The 17,352-nt window shown below is 39.7% G+C and overlaps 1 protein-coding gene across 1 annotated transcript in view; it reads left to right on the top strand.

Moving 5' to 3' along the window:
* The window catches only part of LOC140235219 (sushi, von Willebrand factor type A, EGF and pentraxin domain-containing protein 1-like), a 56,162-nt gene that overhangs the window by 6,252 nt on the left and 32,558 nt on the right, over positions 1-17,352 (top strand). Inside the window, 8 exon segments of the mRNA XM_072315252.1 lie at positions 957-1,151; positions 2,137-2,379; positions 3,493-3,738; positions 7,942-8,151; positions 9,051-9,355; positions 11,992-12,175; positions 13,329-13,484; positions 15,456-15,617. Of these exon segments, the coding sequence (XP_072171353.1) occupies positions 957-1,151; positions 2,137-2,379; positions 3,493-3,738; positions 7,942-8,151; positions 9,051-9,355; positions 11,992-12,175; positions 13,329-13,484; positions 15,456-15,617 (1,701 nt within the window).

Raw genomic sequence — 17,352 nt, 5'->3', positions numbered from 1 at the left:
CAGACAAAAGAGAAAAGCTACCAATTGGTTTTCTTGTAAGACCACAATAACCCTGTCAGATGTTAGAGTAAACAAATAACTCCATGTGACCCCATCTCCTTCTTTCTGCTGTTTAATTAACAATCTTCAACGTGTATTATGAAACGTGAATCTAGTGTGCTTTCAAGAGCGCACATATTCACTAGTCAAAAGCACTTGTCAGGTCAACGTTAATTGTCCTGAGGTATTTCTTACACACTTTACTAACTAGATTCTTTCTATTTTTTTTTTTTTTTGTGCATGACATAATACTTTCGATTGATATGGGTCTGCTGATATTGATTAACCAATGTGGGTAATGGAAGAAAAATTCCTTCGGACAGTTTTTAATTGCATGGTTTCTATTGAGCCTTGTCATAAGAATTGAAAAAGAAAATTGATTTGTGCCTTGCTATTATACTCCACAGGTTGATGTAAGAATGCAAGATAATCAATAATAGCAGGTGTTATCACGTCTCTCTCCCTCTCTCTCTCTCTCTCTCCCTCTCTTTGTACCTATTATAATTACACTGTATCTACCTACCTCCCTATTATCTGTCTGTCTCTCTCTATCTGTCTGTCTCTCTCTCTATCTATCTATCTATTATATCTATCTATCCATCTATCTATCTATCCATCTATCTATCTATCTATCTATCTATTATATCTATCTTCCATCTATCTATCCATCTATCAATCAATCAATCTATCCATCTATCTATCTATCTATCTATCTATCTATCTATCTATCTATCATCTATCTATCATATCTATCTACAGTACTGATATACTGGTCTGTTTGTATTCTCTGTATGTGTGTCTGCTTGAGAGTTGCTATGGTTTGCTTTAACCCAGGAGAACACGTATGAAGAAGATTCCATTTATTCCTCATTAATTTTATACCTTTTTACGGGCATTTTCTCCTCTATCTTATAAAGAGAAAACTTGCCAACCACTCGAAGTGGTGTCTCCGATGTTCGTGGAACCAGCCCTATGCCAGAATATCTCCGAATACGGACAGGAGTGTACCTACAGGTGCGGGAATGGCTATAGTCTAAATAGCTCCGATGACACCGTCAGGTGTACGGCAAGCGGAACCTGGTCCAGCCCTTCCCCGAGAGTTGGGTGCATAGGTAGGCCACGGGCACAATAGTGCTCGTAGGGTAGCCCCCTTTGCGAAGGCCCTCTAGCTTTTTTTTTTCTTGGCATGTAGTTGTCAGTCCTCAGTCATAAACAACTAACAAAAACAAAAACAAACGAACGAGCGAACGAACAAACAAACGCTGGAAGATTTTTTTAAATGCAATCGAATCATTCGTAGATGAAAAAGTAACATAACAGACAAACAAACGAGCGCACAAACAAGCGCACAAACAAACAAATAAACAAACAACTCCCAAATCGAACTTCTGTGTCTTGTTTGCCGATATTGTTTGCGAGTTCACGTTTCATTTATTGTCCTCGGTAGTCCAATGTTAAATTATACATTTGTATCAGTGTTTATTAATGTATATTACAGTAGATAACCACAGTATAGGACCACATTGAGTCTGTGAGGTGGCAATATTCGTGTTCATGCAGTTATGGGATTATCCTATTAGTCACTGAAACGCCCGAAACCGCCAATCCATTTTTGTTTCATATTTACGTTTTACCATTTTTTGTTTCCGTATAGAATATAATTATGAAATTTGAAAGAGCTCAAATGTGCACAAAAGTACGTTAGTATTACTACTGTGACATACAATTATCTTGGCAAAGTTTTAATATGCTTTTAAACAAAATATAACTTCTAATAGACAAAAATAAACATGAAGTGAGCTACTTTACATAATTCAGAAAGTTGTCGAAATGAGAGCAATATTGCTGTACCTTCCAGGAAGTCATGCGCCATTAAGTATAGAATCTTCAGTTGCTGTTAAAGGGTTATAAGGTAATTGCACTCCTTCTTTAATCAACGTAACTGGTCAAAACCTTTTCACCTCATTTAATCGGTCATACTGTTTCAACAGTTCCATCATATTCTGTTTTGTTCTTTCTCTCCCTCCTTTCACCAAAAATCAAGCATGTAACTTTCCAAGTTAATTAATGCGAGTGATTTTGCCTCGATTTCCGTAGATACCGAACCACCTAGCATAACGTGTCCTGAAGATATTACCGGCACTACTGACAAGCACGAACCAACTCGATTTGTAAACTGGACTGATCCAGCGGCCACTGATAACAGTGGAGCGCCACCAACCTTAACAGCGAGCCATGAGGCACCCCATGACTTCCCCATTGGAGTGACTGTTGCCACGTACAATGCGACCGACATGGCAGGGGAAACCAGCCAGTGCACCTTCGCAGTTCATATTACAGGTTTGAGCTAGAGCGATTGAGGCGTAGAAGTATATCATGACAATAGCACTATGCCATAAAGACTATAAGGACGTAAGAAGAAAATTAAAATTGCTGAAATAGGCGCCAAATCCTATTCATAACGGAAGACGCCGTAAGAAGTCGCCACTTTTTAGTGTTAGCAGTAGATTACATTTTAATGCGATGCCTTATGATTGCAATGGTTTGACCAAAATTCAGTTTCTAATTGGACATGAAATGTGAGTGATACCAGTTAGTGCCTCACATTCAATTCTCTGTGGGGTTGTGCACTGCCATCTTCACAGAAGGCGGTTAAAGTCATAAAAAGACGACCCGTGAACGGCAGACAGTGAACACAAAACTAGCGACAGCATAATTTGTATATCTCAAGGATGGCCCAAATAGTACTTTACCTCTCTACATCAAAAGTAAGTTTATTATACTCATACAAGATACTGGAGTGCGCGCAAGGGGGGGGGGGGCATTGGTGCCTCATTTTCGCACACAGACTAACTGTGATCTGTTGTCTTGGTGACATCTACAAGTATGTCGATAACATTCTGACGGCATTATCGATCATTATGATATCGTTCACAAGTGCAGCAATATGTGATTAACATTTCAAAAATAAAATACTTCATCCTATCATGATGTTCATGTTATAAGCACGGAATTTCTCTAAGGAGACGAAAGTACCTCATTCAACCCATCTTGGCCCAACATTTTTTTTTTTGTTGTTGCAATTTTTGCAATTTCACCTGAATTGTCATTTTATCATAATATAAAGTACACTGAACAAGGTCTGCACTAACAAGTTATTTGAGATAACCCCACGATACGCTTCTATTATGCTTCTACTGCTCTGTTGTAATATGTCCCATGATGAAAGACTATTATGGAAAATAACGATGGGGAAACTACTCCTGCTTTCTCCTCGCCCGGTACATAGTGAATATTATGTATTAATTGTATATAGTTCTGATTGTAACTGGCAAACTTGCAATCAATTGTACCTCTATAAAGGATCTACGAGTAGGCTACGTATAATGGCTCCAAGCGATCCTGTAAAATTTATAAAAAGATCAATTCTGACTGTGCATGTATTAATCCTAGACGAAGAAAGGCCAAGGGTAAGACAATGCCCCGCTGACATCATAGTAAATACCTCCTGGACGCACGCCAACGTCACCTGGGAAGAACCGGAATTTGTCGACAACGCCGGAAATGATACAATCGTTATTGACAAATACAATGCAACACCTGGGTCGCCATTTCCGGTGGGTGACACAAACGTCGTTTACACAGCTACAGACCCGTCTGGAAACAACAACACTTGTGAATTCACGATAACAGTAACACGTGAGTGTTTAGTGAATAAAATGAGAGCTGTGATTAGTTAAATTAGGATTTATATATTAAAGGTGGCTAATGAAAACAAAACAAAATCAATAAAATGCTCATAACCAAGACCCAGGAAACGAAAAGCTTTAAGATATCTTTGAAAGACTATAGGCAATGAGGATGAAGCGCTTGCTCCCCCTCCATGTTGTATACAGGTCTGGCCTCTTCTTTAAAAGTAATGAAAATAATGACAATGATAATGATGATGAGGATTATTATGATGATACCTTACCTTGTACCTTGTAGATAGACCTCCGGAACACTTCCTCCAGGGAATATAACTCAAGTTCAAGTTTAAGTTCATTTATTTCACTTCCAACAAACAAATTAATTGGAAGTACAATGAAACATTCGTATACACAGATGTCAGAAAATCAGTAACACAATGCGATGAAGAGAAATAACATTGTAAAACAGATACAGGTAAATTTCTTACAGAGATACAAAAAATAACTCATGTCAGTGTGGTAAATACATAAACAATATTGCTGGAAATGGAGGGGACTGCTAAAAAGCAGAGCTTGTAGAATGCAGTCCCCTCGTACAAAAAAAAAAAAGAAGAAGCATAACTGGAGGTTGACGAGAGCTGGACGGTGGTTATTGGTTTGGTGTATTTATTGAATTAGGGCAGTCGGCGGTTCTAATGTGATTTTTAAAGTTTTGGTTTGATGTGGAATCAACGGCAGTCTGGGATAGCCTGTTCCAGGCGGAGATTACTTCCGGGAAGAACGACTGTTGGTGTGGCTTGGATGTGTAATGGTTTATCTGGAACTGCTTTTTATGCGAGCGTCTTGATCTGCTAACTTTAGGTCTTGTGTAGTTTTCCGGATTGATGTCTATTTCCCCCGTGAACAGTGATGAGTCGTTTGTCCTGGCGTCTTTGTTCCAAAGTTTCCCACTTAAGATCTTATAACATGTCGCTGAGACTAGCATGCTTTCTATAATCGCCTTGAACAAACCTAGCAGCCTGTCGTTGAACTCGCTGGAGAATTTCCCTATTTGTTTGGGTTCCCGGGTTCCAGGCCGATGTAGCATATTCGAGGTGAGGTTGGATGATGGTTTTGTACAGATTTTCTTAAACTGTCTTGGAACAATGCGAGAAGTTTCTCTGAGTGAAATTCAGCATTTTTGTAGCCTTTGCAGCTGCATGCTGGGTTTGTTTATCCCATTTTAGGTTGTTTTGCAGGATGACTCCCAAATACTTGTCTTTCTTGACTTCGTCAAGTTTTTCACCAAGCATTGAGTAATCAGCACTCCCTGGTTGCCTCTTTCTAGATATTCTAAGGACTTTACACTTTGATACATTGAACTTCATGCCCATGTTTCGGACCAATTTACAAGACTATCCAAATCATTCAGGAAGGAAGTTTCATCCTCTGAGGATATGATGGGTTCGTAAATGATGCAATCGTCAGCAAACAATCTGATGGTAGCCTTGACGCATTCAGTGATGTTGTTGATGAAAACAATGAATAGGTGTGGATCCAATACACTCCCTTGGGGTACTCCACTGAGTACCTGCATCCATGGTGATGTTCTTCCATTTACGACCACTCTTTGTAACCGGTGGGTAAGAAAAGACTGGATCCACTTAGTCAAGCTTTAGGAGGAGTCTACGGTGAGGGACCACATCAAAGGCTTTGCTGAAATCAAGGACTCCAATGTCAGTTGTTAACTTCTGATCATGGTTGGCTGTGAGGTCATGAATGGTAGTGATGAGCTGTGTATCGCATGATCTAGCTTTTCTAAAAGCATGCTGGGTATCAGAAAGAATATTTTGATTGGTTAAATGCTTCATGAGATGGCTGTCGAGTATGTGTTCCATGAGCTTACAGCAAACACACGTCAGTGATATGGGCCGGTAATTCCCTGGGTCTGATTTAGAACCTTTTTTGAAGATAGGACAGATGTTTGCCTTCTTCCAGTCCTCAGGTAATTCACTCCTATCCAAACTCTGTTGGTAGATGAACTGGAGTACAGGCGCTAGTTCCTTTGCGGCGAATTTCAATGCAGCATTGAGAATCTCGTCTGGTCTGATGGCTTGTCTTTAAAGTACCAAGTAGTTTCTGGACCCCTTCAACAGAAACATTTATTTCTGGCATGTCAGGAAAAGGACTACTTGGCAACGATGGAAACATTGGATCTTAAGTGGAGAAAACACTCGTGAAATTGATCGGCCAGTTTTTCAGCCTTGGTCTGATCGTCTGTGAATGATGTCATCACCTATTTTCAGAGTCTGTATGCCTACATTATCCTTTTTGCGTGACCTGATGAAGTTCCAAAACCTTTTTGTGTCTTCGGATTTGGATAAGTCAGAAATGTATTCCCTCCGTGCTTTCCGAAGTTCCCTGTCAACTTCACGACGAATTTTTCTGAAGGAGTCCCACTGCTCTTTACTCCCTTCCTTCATGGCCCTTTTATAGTATCTCTCTTTCTTCCTACACAGTCTTTTGCGTCTGTGCATAAACCATGGGAGCTGTTGTTTTCCCTTAATTTGTTTCACCGGAACATGTTTTTGGACGAGGTTGGTGATGGTGTCTCTAAACAGGTTCCAATTTTCATTCACGCCCCTGTTTTCCGGGTTGTTGTTTAGAAAATCTTTGGCGAATTCTCTAGAATCCTGTTTATATGCCTCTTCATCCATTTTGTTCCATCGATACACATTTCTAGGTGGTTTGACTGGCTGTGGTAGTTTAGTATTAATATCCACCATGACAATACTGTGGTCAGCAATTGGTGTATGGGGATAGACATCGTTCACTAACGAAGGTCTGGTCGTAAAGCAGAAGTCAAGAATGTTTTTAGTTCCATTTGCATGTCTGCGCGTAGGAAATTTTACAAGTTGATCCATACTGTAATCGTCGGCAATAGTTTGGATCTTCTCCTGGAGCAGACCATGCACTTCAGTTGTATCCCACGTCATGTTCGGTACGTTCACGTCCCCACCGAGAATAATATAAGGCGATTTAACTTCTTGTTTGATTTTACTTATTAAAACTTATGTCTAGTTGATCAAGGTTGTCTCCGGAGGTCTGTGGTCTATAATAGCAGCCAATAAAAATATTTTCACCCTTCAGAAGTAGTTGAGACCAAATTTGTTCACTACCCTCCTGATATAAATCTGTCCTTTCAATACGAGAAATTGTGTCTTTAATTGCAATAAAGACTTCATATCCCCCTCTGGTAGTCCTGTCTTTTCTCGTGACTTGATAATCCGCAGAAAAAAAAAAAAATGTCAGCAGAACAGATGTCCTCATGCAGCCACGTCTCTGTCCCCAATATAACATCGGGGAATTTGTTGCTACAAATGCGTGAAATTCCGCTATTTTCCCATTAATACTTTGAAAACTGACGATTGAGACTTTGAGATTTGACTTTTGAGTCGCTTTAGGTTTTGTTTCAATATCTCCTTGATAGCAAGCAGCGTCAGTTTCATTCAAAACCGGAGAGCTGTCGGTACTGATGGACGAGTTAATACTTTGGTTTGGTGAAAAAAATTGATTCTGAGATGTTCATTGCAGAGCATACATGGCAAAACCAATTTTCGTCCTGATTTAACTGATGGAATTCATAAGAGTTATCTGATGATGATGATGCTGATAATAATGATAATGTCATTGATAATAATGTAATGTCATTTTCTATACGCTAATTGAAGCATGATCTACACATGTGTATGTGATTTTATTTGGACTATGAATCCTGATGCACTTATCACTTACACTGAGAAAGCTCCGCTATTCCGAGCTATTCGAATTCCACATATTGCAAAAAGTAACTGCACAATAATAACGAAATTCCGGTTACAACGAAGTACAAATTTAGGCCTCAACATTATCCACTCAATTAATGTTATTGTTTATTTGTTCGGTTATAACGAAATTTAGATATAACGAAAGAGAACAGCCGTCCCGAGGTCTTCGTTATAACGGGTCACCCGGAGTTCACTGTAATGTAGTCTTTGAGAAAAGAGCTAGTTATAATAAGTTTTTGACGGAGGTATAAAGCGTTGTGTGATGAGTGTTCAGCTGAGTTCCGTTCAGTTTATCTCTACATTCCGTTTTGTGACTAAGAAGGTCACAACATGAAACGTATTTAAACGTACTGCATTTCTTTTTTAATTAGTGCTATAAACCGTTTCTAATTCCGTATACTTCGTAGAACATTCCTGTGAATATCATCGTCCTCCACTGAACGGGGCTCTGACCTGTTATGAAGGAGAGGAAAACACGTTCTGCTCGGTCCTGTGTAACAAGAACTACACTTTCGCCGGCGTCCCGGAATCTATATACATCTGCAACGCCACAAAGACATGGGTGACTGGTGTATCTACGCTGCGGCCGGCATTTATGCCATGGCCCGATTGCACTGGTGAGTGGTTCCTTCCGTCCTGAAGAAATTCAAAACTTGCTTGATAATGATTCAACTTAAAAGCTTACCTCTATGACATAGTGATATTGGTCAGATGCAGGTTTGGATGATGATGCCACGCGTTCAAACCTCCCAATTTGCTTGCCCATTTCGTTTGCAAACGGAAAGGAAATTTACTCGGTGTCAGCAAACAACAATTAAGTAACCCCTTTTTGGATATCTCAGCAAATTCAAAACCGATTTTCATCTAATAAACTTTGAATTCCTCTAAGAATTGTATGCTCTTTACCACTTCATAGCGTGGTTTCTAAGTATCTCGCAAAAAGTTAAAAGCTGAATCCTCATCTACTTACTATACCATCCCTTTATAGACTAAGTCTAGTAAACAATCAAGTTCATCGAAGTGAAGGGAACAACTGAAAAGCGTAGCAGTCAGTTTGCATAGTCCCCTTTTTCATACCTCAAAAGATGACAGTTATAGTAACTCCCGGTTTTCTGATAAACGACCTAACTTGGCTCTTGAAAAAAAAAAAAACCAATAACAACATCGGAATCAAATTGGAAGAAACAAATTTAGGTAATATACTAGTACATATCAAAATCTTTCAACCCAAATGTTTTGTCGTTGTGATAACAAAACGTCTAATTATTCCATTTCAGAGTGCTTCAACGGCAGATCAGAACTAATTTGCAATGATTTGCAAACCCATTCGTTAAAAAATATTTCATTATTTCAAAATATATTTCATTTTCTCCGTCGAAACTGCAAATCTTAAGTAGATTGATTGGTTGCGGGACCAGTGAAACTATCCGTTGTATTACACAATACAATAACCATTACGGTATGCTGTTCCTGACATAAACTCATTCCCTACGCAAAAAACCATTTCCCTTTTCAGTCATATCGCCTAATGCCGATCCAAAGATCTCCAAGGGGGTCCGCTTCTACGCTGGTCCTTGCGACACTGAAAACAAGAAAATTCGAAGCAAATTCTTGAGGCACTTCGAATCACTCGTGCGTGAGTCTTCGAACGGCATACTCTCGTGCGAAGCTAGCGAAGGTTGCAAAATCAAGGGTATCCAAGTCAACTGCAGTGAGGCGGGGAACCGTCGGCGTAGGCAGGTGGGCGGCGTGGGCGTCCTCACTGTCACATTCACTGCTACAGTTGTGGCGCCACCACAAGACTCAGATACCTTTGATCAGGTAAGCCAAAGAAAATAGTCCGCAGATGTAAAAGAGTCATGTAAGAGACATGTCGACGCTGATTTTGGATAAGGAATTACTTCTGTACATTAAACAAGACCAGTGATACTCTATCTCCCCCCCCCCTCTCTCTCTATCTCTCTCTCTCTCTCTCTCTTTTTTTTTTGGGGGGGGGGGGTGGCAAATTGAGGCGCTGGTCTTCAAGGCTGGTCTTAACCAGAACATAATGACAGCATGGCGTTACCTACGGACAACACATATGAGCGAACTTGATATCAACTTTTGAATTCTAAGTATTTCATGTTCAGTAATTCAGGCACCGAAAGCGACTGTTGATGAATTTGTTAAATTTTATGTCAGGTCTATACCAGACTGCATATTCAAAAAAAAATCTGTATAATGACCGATCTATCTATCTATCTATCTACTTACCTACCTATCTACCTATCTACCTACCAGAGCGCATAAAACAGGTGGGGGAGGGGGGAGGGGGTGTGAAAAAGCCCTAGAAAACACACACAAACACACACACACACACACACACGCACAGACACACATATACACACCAAAAATTTTGCGGCTCTTATAATGAATGATTACAAAAGACACACAACAAACGCATGATGTACCACTGCATTTTTGCTCAGTGGCATATCTAGATTTTAAACATGACGTGGCGAAACGTCTCCGTCAGCCATAGCCCAAGTTACCTCACTGACAATAAAATTAAGTCCCGTTAATATATAGTAATATGGTGATGATTCACAGAAGGACGGTTCACACAGTATTAATGTATACCATGAAATAAACTTTAATTTAGAACGATGCTCGGTTATTTCCGGCACATAGAAGTTATAGTGAAAATCAGTTGGTACATAAATCAACAGATCAATACATCATGTATACACGGTGGTAACAATGCCGCTACATCATAGATACTACTTCAACGTTGTGGGAGACATAGTTATAAACATGGGAAACATGGGATCTAATGATGATGTAGCACCTGAAAAGAATGATGAAAAGAGCTACAAATCATCAGTCCTCCATTCCGCGCCCACAATGCTCACATAGCAGCAGGAAGTGTCCCTGGGCCGCACGCGTCATGCATGCAGGACGAGAACGGCGAGTGAGGTGGCGATGCTCCGAGTTGATGCGAAAACCGATGAGTGACGAACAATGCCGAACAATTGGCGAACAAGGACGAGTGACGTAACTATGATGCGTGACGTGTGACGCTCGGTCAATGACGTATGATGGGTGATGCATACTGAATGACACGTGATGAGCCCAGGTCGTCCCGGAAGTAAATTAAGTTGGTTATCAAAAGGGGAAAATAATATTCTCATCCCTACTACCTGTCGTAGCCAATTCAAGCTTCACTCTGCCACGTTCATCTTTACTAGAAAATGGTCTATTTGGATATACACATCCAACAGACCAGAGAGGTGAGCACATCCCTGAACAGACCAACTTCTCAATTTTACGTTTTATAACATCTGTGCAATACACTTCACAAACCAATAAATGCCAGATTGAATTTGCAATTCCTTCACATCCAAACCGCCTCTTCTTTTCATTATTCTTACTCCGAAATCATACTTATCGGTACACCTCGATAATACTGAATACAATTCTGTCTACATACCTCAAACCACCGGGGTAACTGTTAATAAACCAGAGCAATAACTTGCCACACTATATACTTCTTACGCCTCATTTGGACTCCAGAGAGCCTCATTAATAATTTTGATATAATAAACACAGCAAAGCATTCTCATATTATACATTTTTTTTTATTCATACGTTACAGCATCGTCTCACAATTGGGAATTAGAATTCTTTGTAAGCCTAGGCCTAGATATGATGTAAAATAATGGTACTTCTGGTTTCATGATATCACAGCTCCTCCCAGCTTCCTAAAATGATACTTTGACTCAAATAATAATATCTGCAATTAAATTTCTATCAAAAACTGCATAACAAAATACAAACAGTATGTCCATTCAGAGTTCCTGAAGGGGTGAGTCAAGCTGGGGGAGATGGGGCTTTTCGTGGCCTGTGCAGCAACCCCCCCCCCCCCCCAAAAAAAAAAAAAAAAAAAAAAAAAAAAAAAAAAAACCAAAAAAAAAAAACCAAACAAACAAACAAACAAACAAAAACCCCGCTGTGACACTCTCGTAACCCTCTTCATAAGAAAAAAGCATCGCGACACGTTCGATGTTATTCGTGCGCGATAATCATGCTAAGAAAAAAATTGAATCTTCCTTTACAGATTTGCACATGATTATTGATTAGTGGATGATTTTGTGAGCCAGCATGTCTAAATGTACCAAGTTTTTCACCAAGAATAAAATATACGCCAATCATTAGTCTTCATGTGTGTTTCGTGCTTGGTAACTTATTTAGAATTCATGAAATGTAATATTGTATATAAAGATCATTTATGTTTAATCATGTTAATAGGATGGAGAAGGCTCAAAGCAAAAATAATAATGTTAAAAACAATAATAGTAAAAAAATGCCACCAGCTAATGAAATGATTATGATGTAGACCGCCCTAGATGATTACTGCTCTTCAAGCTAACCAGACATCACAAGATTGATATTCACATACATCAATTAATGTATTGTAGAGTGGGGTGCCACCTGAAGGTATTGCACTGGATGCATACATCGAATCGATAAGAGACGTGCTCACTGACGGGGACATCTCCATTGACGGTACGAACTTCACGCTGGATGCAACGAGCTTCGACGTTGACGATGACTACGTTGTGTCGTGTGAGCCTGGGGAAATCTTGGTGGACGATCTGTGTTGTGAGTATTACCACTCCCAAGGCCTGTATCTGTATATTCCCTGCTGGAAAGAATACAGTCTCCCAAAGTGTGAGAAACAGTACAGTGTAATCACCGTGTGATCACAGTGTGAAATCTCTACACACTTTTAAATTCGAGCGTTGTGAACACAATGTGAGTCACCAATTCATAGTGTAAAACAAAGCAGACTACATGAACACTCTGTGAAAGCCACACCACACTGAAATTATCTTTACACTGTTAAATTCGAGCGTTTTCACATAGCCGATTATATTAAAATGAACTCACCGTGAACACACTGTGAACACACTGCGAACACACTTTGAGACACTGTGTTCTTTCCAGTAGGGTTACATTAACGATTGATATGCAAAATAGCGTATACAGACAGAAGTTATGAAAGAAATGGGAAACACGGGCATTAAAATGAAACGTAAGTACAATGGTCTGCATTGGTATAGTGTCAGGGGAAGGAATGATGATTATTTTGACCGATACTAGTAACCGATGAGCTACCAACACGCATTAATGCGAGATACCTTGCCTAAGTTTTCACAACCTTTTACCACCAGTCGTCTTCTGTTCACCAAAATACTTCAAATAAAACAAGGTTGCCTGCATTCTTAATTTATTTTGACTTCAGAGCCCAAATTTACTTCATTCCGGATGTAAACTCCATCTTAAAATGTCAAGATCCCTCATGAAAACATTGGACATGAGTCAACGACCCATAAATTACGTACCTTTCAAGCCGTGGCCCAATTTCAACCAGGGCTTACATGTAAGACTCCTCTGAGGATATGAGCACATAGATATTGTATGGGAAATCCGAGCTTTGTCGTGTCGGGCATTTTGATTTACAAAGAATTGTATTCAATTCAACTCATATGGTCTGGACTTTGATGGTATTGCAATGTAACATAGGGTGGTATTTTGTAAAGTGTCACGTTCTCGATGTATAGACCTTAAACAAAACAGGGTGACTAAATCTACAAATTTACAAAGTTAATCCCAAGGACTTCAATAATCAAAGAACGCATTACTATGTAGTCCTACGTTGCCGCACGTCAAGAGACGATCTCGAATAATGTGAATTCGATAATAATAACCTTGCCTTTTCTCCTTTATCACATAAATGTTACTCTGGAACCAGTGCAATGTCCTCCTGGAACTGGACAAAGTGACAATAGGTGCGAGAGATGTCCAGTGGGAACATACCAGGACGAATACGGACAAGTCCAGTGCAAGAATTGTCCCCATGGTACGTCCACTGTGTCACGCGGAAGCAGATCTTCAGACAGATGTAGAGGTCAGTAGGTCCACTATCCTGAAGAGCATTGCAATTCTCGGCTTTCGCGTTTCCTGCAGACTTGTCCTATCCTATTCCGTACCCCCCATAATAAACAACAACAACAACAACAACAACAACAACAACAACAACGGGACCCTCCGCAATGACAACTTTAAAAATAGTGAATTAATCCAAATACAATTTGAGGATGTGGAACAATAACTCGTTGCCCACATCTTACAGAAAACCCATTCGATTTTCTTCGATCAGTGATCAAAGAGAAATGAGCAGTTTTGTAGAGCATGTCAAGAATCCCTTCCCTCCCTTCCCTCCAAGTTCTGTCCATTATCTTTACATATCAATATGCAGTTCCAAGGGCATCCAGGTGCTGAACTTGGAAAATTTGACCAATGACATGCTTGACAACAATTCACAATACTCTGTGACTACTTAACAAAATGAATGGGGTTTTCTGCTGAATAGAGCTAAGATGTTATATTTTAAGACCCTGAAGTAGCACTTAGACGTTTAATAACATAGGGAGTAATCAATTTAATGCAAAAATACGATTGTATTTTTCTTTCGGGGACAAACTGTACACCCCGGCTTCAGCACGATGGTCTGTATCCCGTATCGAAGTTTGATAATTTTTCACTGTGTCTTGATAGTAATGCATTGTAACCATTATAGACGTTTTATAGACCTGCTTTCATTATAGACGTTTTATAGACCTGCTTTCAAATGAAAACAATTATGTATGCGGGACCGAAATATTGGAACGATCTCCCCCCTGAACTCAAAGGTTGTTTATCACTATCATCCTTCAAATGCAAATTAAGACAGTATTTATTGAATAATTACGCTACATCAGCTCATTGAAATTCTGTTTTGTGCTGTCCATGACTATCCCGCTATACTGTACTCCAGGGTTGTTGTCATGTTAAACCAGACTTTAAGAGCCCAGCTGTTTGCGCCCTCAAATTCTATCACTGTGTTATGTATATTTTTCCTTCTTTAAAGATAGCTGGGACGAGGAAACAGCTGGTATTTCACATTCTCATTGCACTGCAACTGGTTATTGAATGTCTTTTTTTTTCTGGATTTGCAGGTGCATATGTTCCCTTCTTAATACACGCAATGTATACATTTCTAATACTGTCTAAACGGTATCATTGTTATTGTATATTAAGTCATATCGTATTGCCAGGGCTCTGTTTTATGAAGAGTTAAAATTGATTATATAGTTGATTTCAACTGTAAGTCTATGGCAGCCTGTGTGTTAAGGAAATTTTAAATCGATTTTATCTTTTGATAAAACAGGGCCCAGAACGACAATGGTTCATCCGCTTACAGCATGTGGCTTTTCTGTCCCCTAACCTGCACTAGAGAAGAATTTGCTATATAACTGTATAATTGTACTTTTTTATTTTGTTTTTCTCTTATGTTCCGATCATTGTTGTACCCGTGCTCCCCTTCTCAATCTTAAACTCGTTTTTAACTGGGACCTGCGCTCAACAAGCTCGCTTTTAAGTAGGTTTCTTCATATTTCTTTAGCATTCATTCACAGATTCCAAACTTAACAGATCGACCACTATTATGTTTTATAATATTTGCAATATTCTATGTATGTCATGTATTTCATTTAATTTTGTTATATTTGATGTAATTTTTCATCGAGAGATATGAAAATAAATTGAAATTGAAATTGAAAAAAATTATGTCCTGTGCATTAACCCCATTCGGCATTAATTGGTCAAGAAAATAAAAATTATATCATCATGTAAGATCATTCGAATCTATGATTTGGAGTGGGATCTGTGAAAAAGAAGCCCGCATATTTTGACACAAGGCAGCAGTAGAAAAGGTGTGTTATCGTCGTGCGCATGCTTTGAATTCAATACGTTTAATCCTTTCATATATTTCTGACAAACCGATGTTGAAAATCAAAATTTAATGTGAGCAGTTCCTGACTCATTTCACCCTTCGCAGCCCTATGTGAACCAGGGACTTTCTCGGCCTCAGGAGTGAAATCCTGCGTAGCGTGTGGCGAGGGGTTCTATCAGCCGGAGTTTGGGAGCAAATCGTGTCTACCTTGTCCAGAAGGTTTCACCACCTGGACCATTGGTTCTGCGTCCACAGACGAATGCACAAGTAAATCGAAATTGCTCTCCGTTGTGTTTATTAATTGTAGATGTCCCCTCATTCTAGTGGAATCGTTTTTTTTTTAAAGATCTGTATGTCCTCTCTTTATCTGAATGTTGTAATGAAACTACTATAATGATTTTATAATATTTCCGAACACATTTCTAATGTTTCTCCGTCAAGCGAAGAACAAACTCGGTGGTTTCATTAAGTGAGATATTCCAGTTCTGAAGAACGTCTTCGCAAGTACAGTCAAACGTGTCTGTAACGACAATCATACGGAGACGGAAAAGTGGCCGTTATAGACAGGTGGCCGCTACAGAGAGGATCTTAAACACGACATTTCGGGGCGGGGTTGTTTTTAGTGACCGTATACGGAAGGTGACCCCTGTAGACAGGTGACCGATAAGGCATGTTTTATGACTATGTGCAAAAGCTGGTGTGGAAGTGTTCGCATAACCACGAGCCCTATAATGGGTTTATAGTGACCTCGTCTACAGCCACTATGTCTATTTTCCAATTGGTCTACTGGCAAATCGTCTATTACCGATTCGTCTAATACCCATTTGGTCTACAACTTGTTTTGTCCAGTACCCATATTGTCTAATAGTCACTTTGCCCACTACCCCGTACTGTCTAATGCCCAACTCGTCTAAGGAGCATTTCGTCTACTTAACAATTGATCTAATAGCCAAATCGTCTACACTCACAATGTCTATTTGCCATGTCGTCTAATATCTATTTTGTCTACTACTAGTTAGTCTACTCCCACCTCGTCTACAAGTCATTTCGTCTACATTATAGTATACATTCACTTTGTCTAGTTATCATATCGTCCAACCCTTAGTTTGTCTATACCCAATATGGTCTATACCCATCTGGTCTACTCCCAACTCGTCTACTTCCAATTGGTCTACTCCCAACTGGTCTACTCCCAACTGGTCTACTCCCAACTCGTCTACTCCCAATTGGTCTACTCCCAACTGGTCTACTCCCAATTGGTCTACTCCCAATTGGTCTACTCTCAACTGGTCTACTCCCAACTGGTCTACTCCCAACTCGTCTACTCCCAATTGGTCTATACTCGTCTATACCCAATTGGTGCACTCCAAACTGATATAGTTTTACTCTCAACAATTTACCCAAACTGATCATTTCCATCTGGTCATGCTAATGATGAATATACCACTTTGTCTAGTGTCCAGTCCGTCTCACCGTCATGAACTATTCATATTAAACCCTGCCCTTGATTAGCACAAAAATCAATATTAGACTATTCTAGTTGTTAATTATTCCGCACATGCTGAATATAAAGACATACTAATCAATGGTGAGACATGACTATCCAGTCTACATTCTGGCCGTAAAGTAAGTAAATAATGATAAACTAGCTCAGTTACAATCCTCCATCACAAACGAATTGTCAGTCATACGTAACAGAATTACATTTCGACCGACCACCCCAGTCCACCCGTACCTCCGTGCGCGTGCATGCATGCAGCGATCTTGGCGGGATCCCGAATGAGGAATTATCGAGTAATTTGATTTTCATTGCGTTTGGTACACTAGTGAAGGTACTAACGATCCGCGCGATGTGGGCGTGTAGTTGGATGGATTGACACCGGATGCTCACGTATACTAGTACTGTGTTCCGTTTGTGTGTGTCATAATTAGAACATAAAAATTTAAACCAAATGGGGCACCAAGAGTGTTCAACCTATTTCACTGGGAAAAAAGAAACTGG

This window comes from Diadema setosum, chromosome 11 (assembly GCF_964275005.1).
Source record: "Diadema setosum chromosome 11, eeDiaSeto1, whole genome shotgun sequence".
NCBI lineage: Eukaryota > Metazoa > Echinodermata > Echinoidea > Diadematoida > Diadematidae > Diadema > Diadema setosum.
This window is presented reverse-complemented; position numbering and strand designations above follow the sequence as displayed.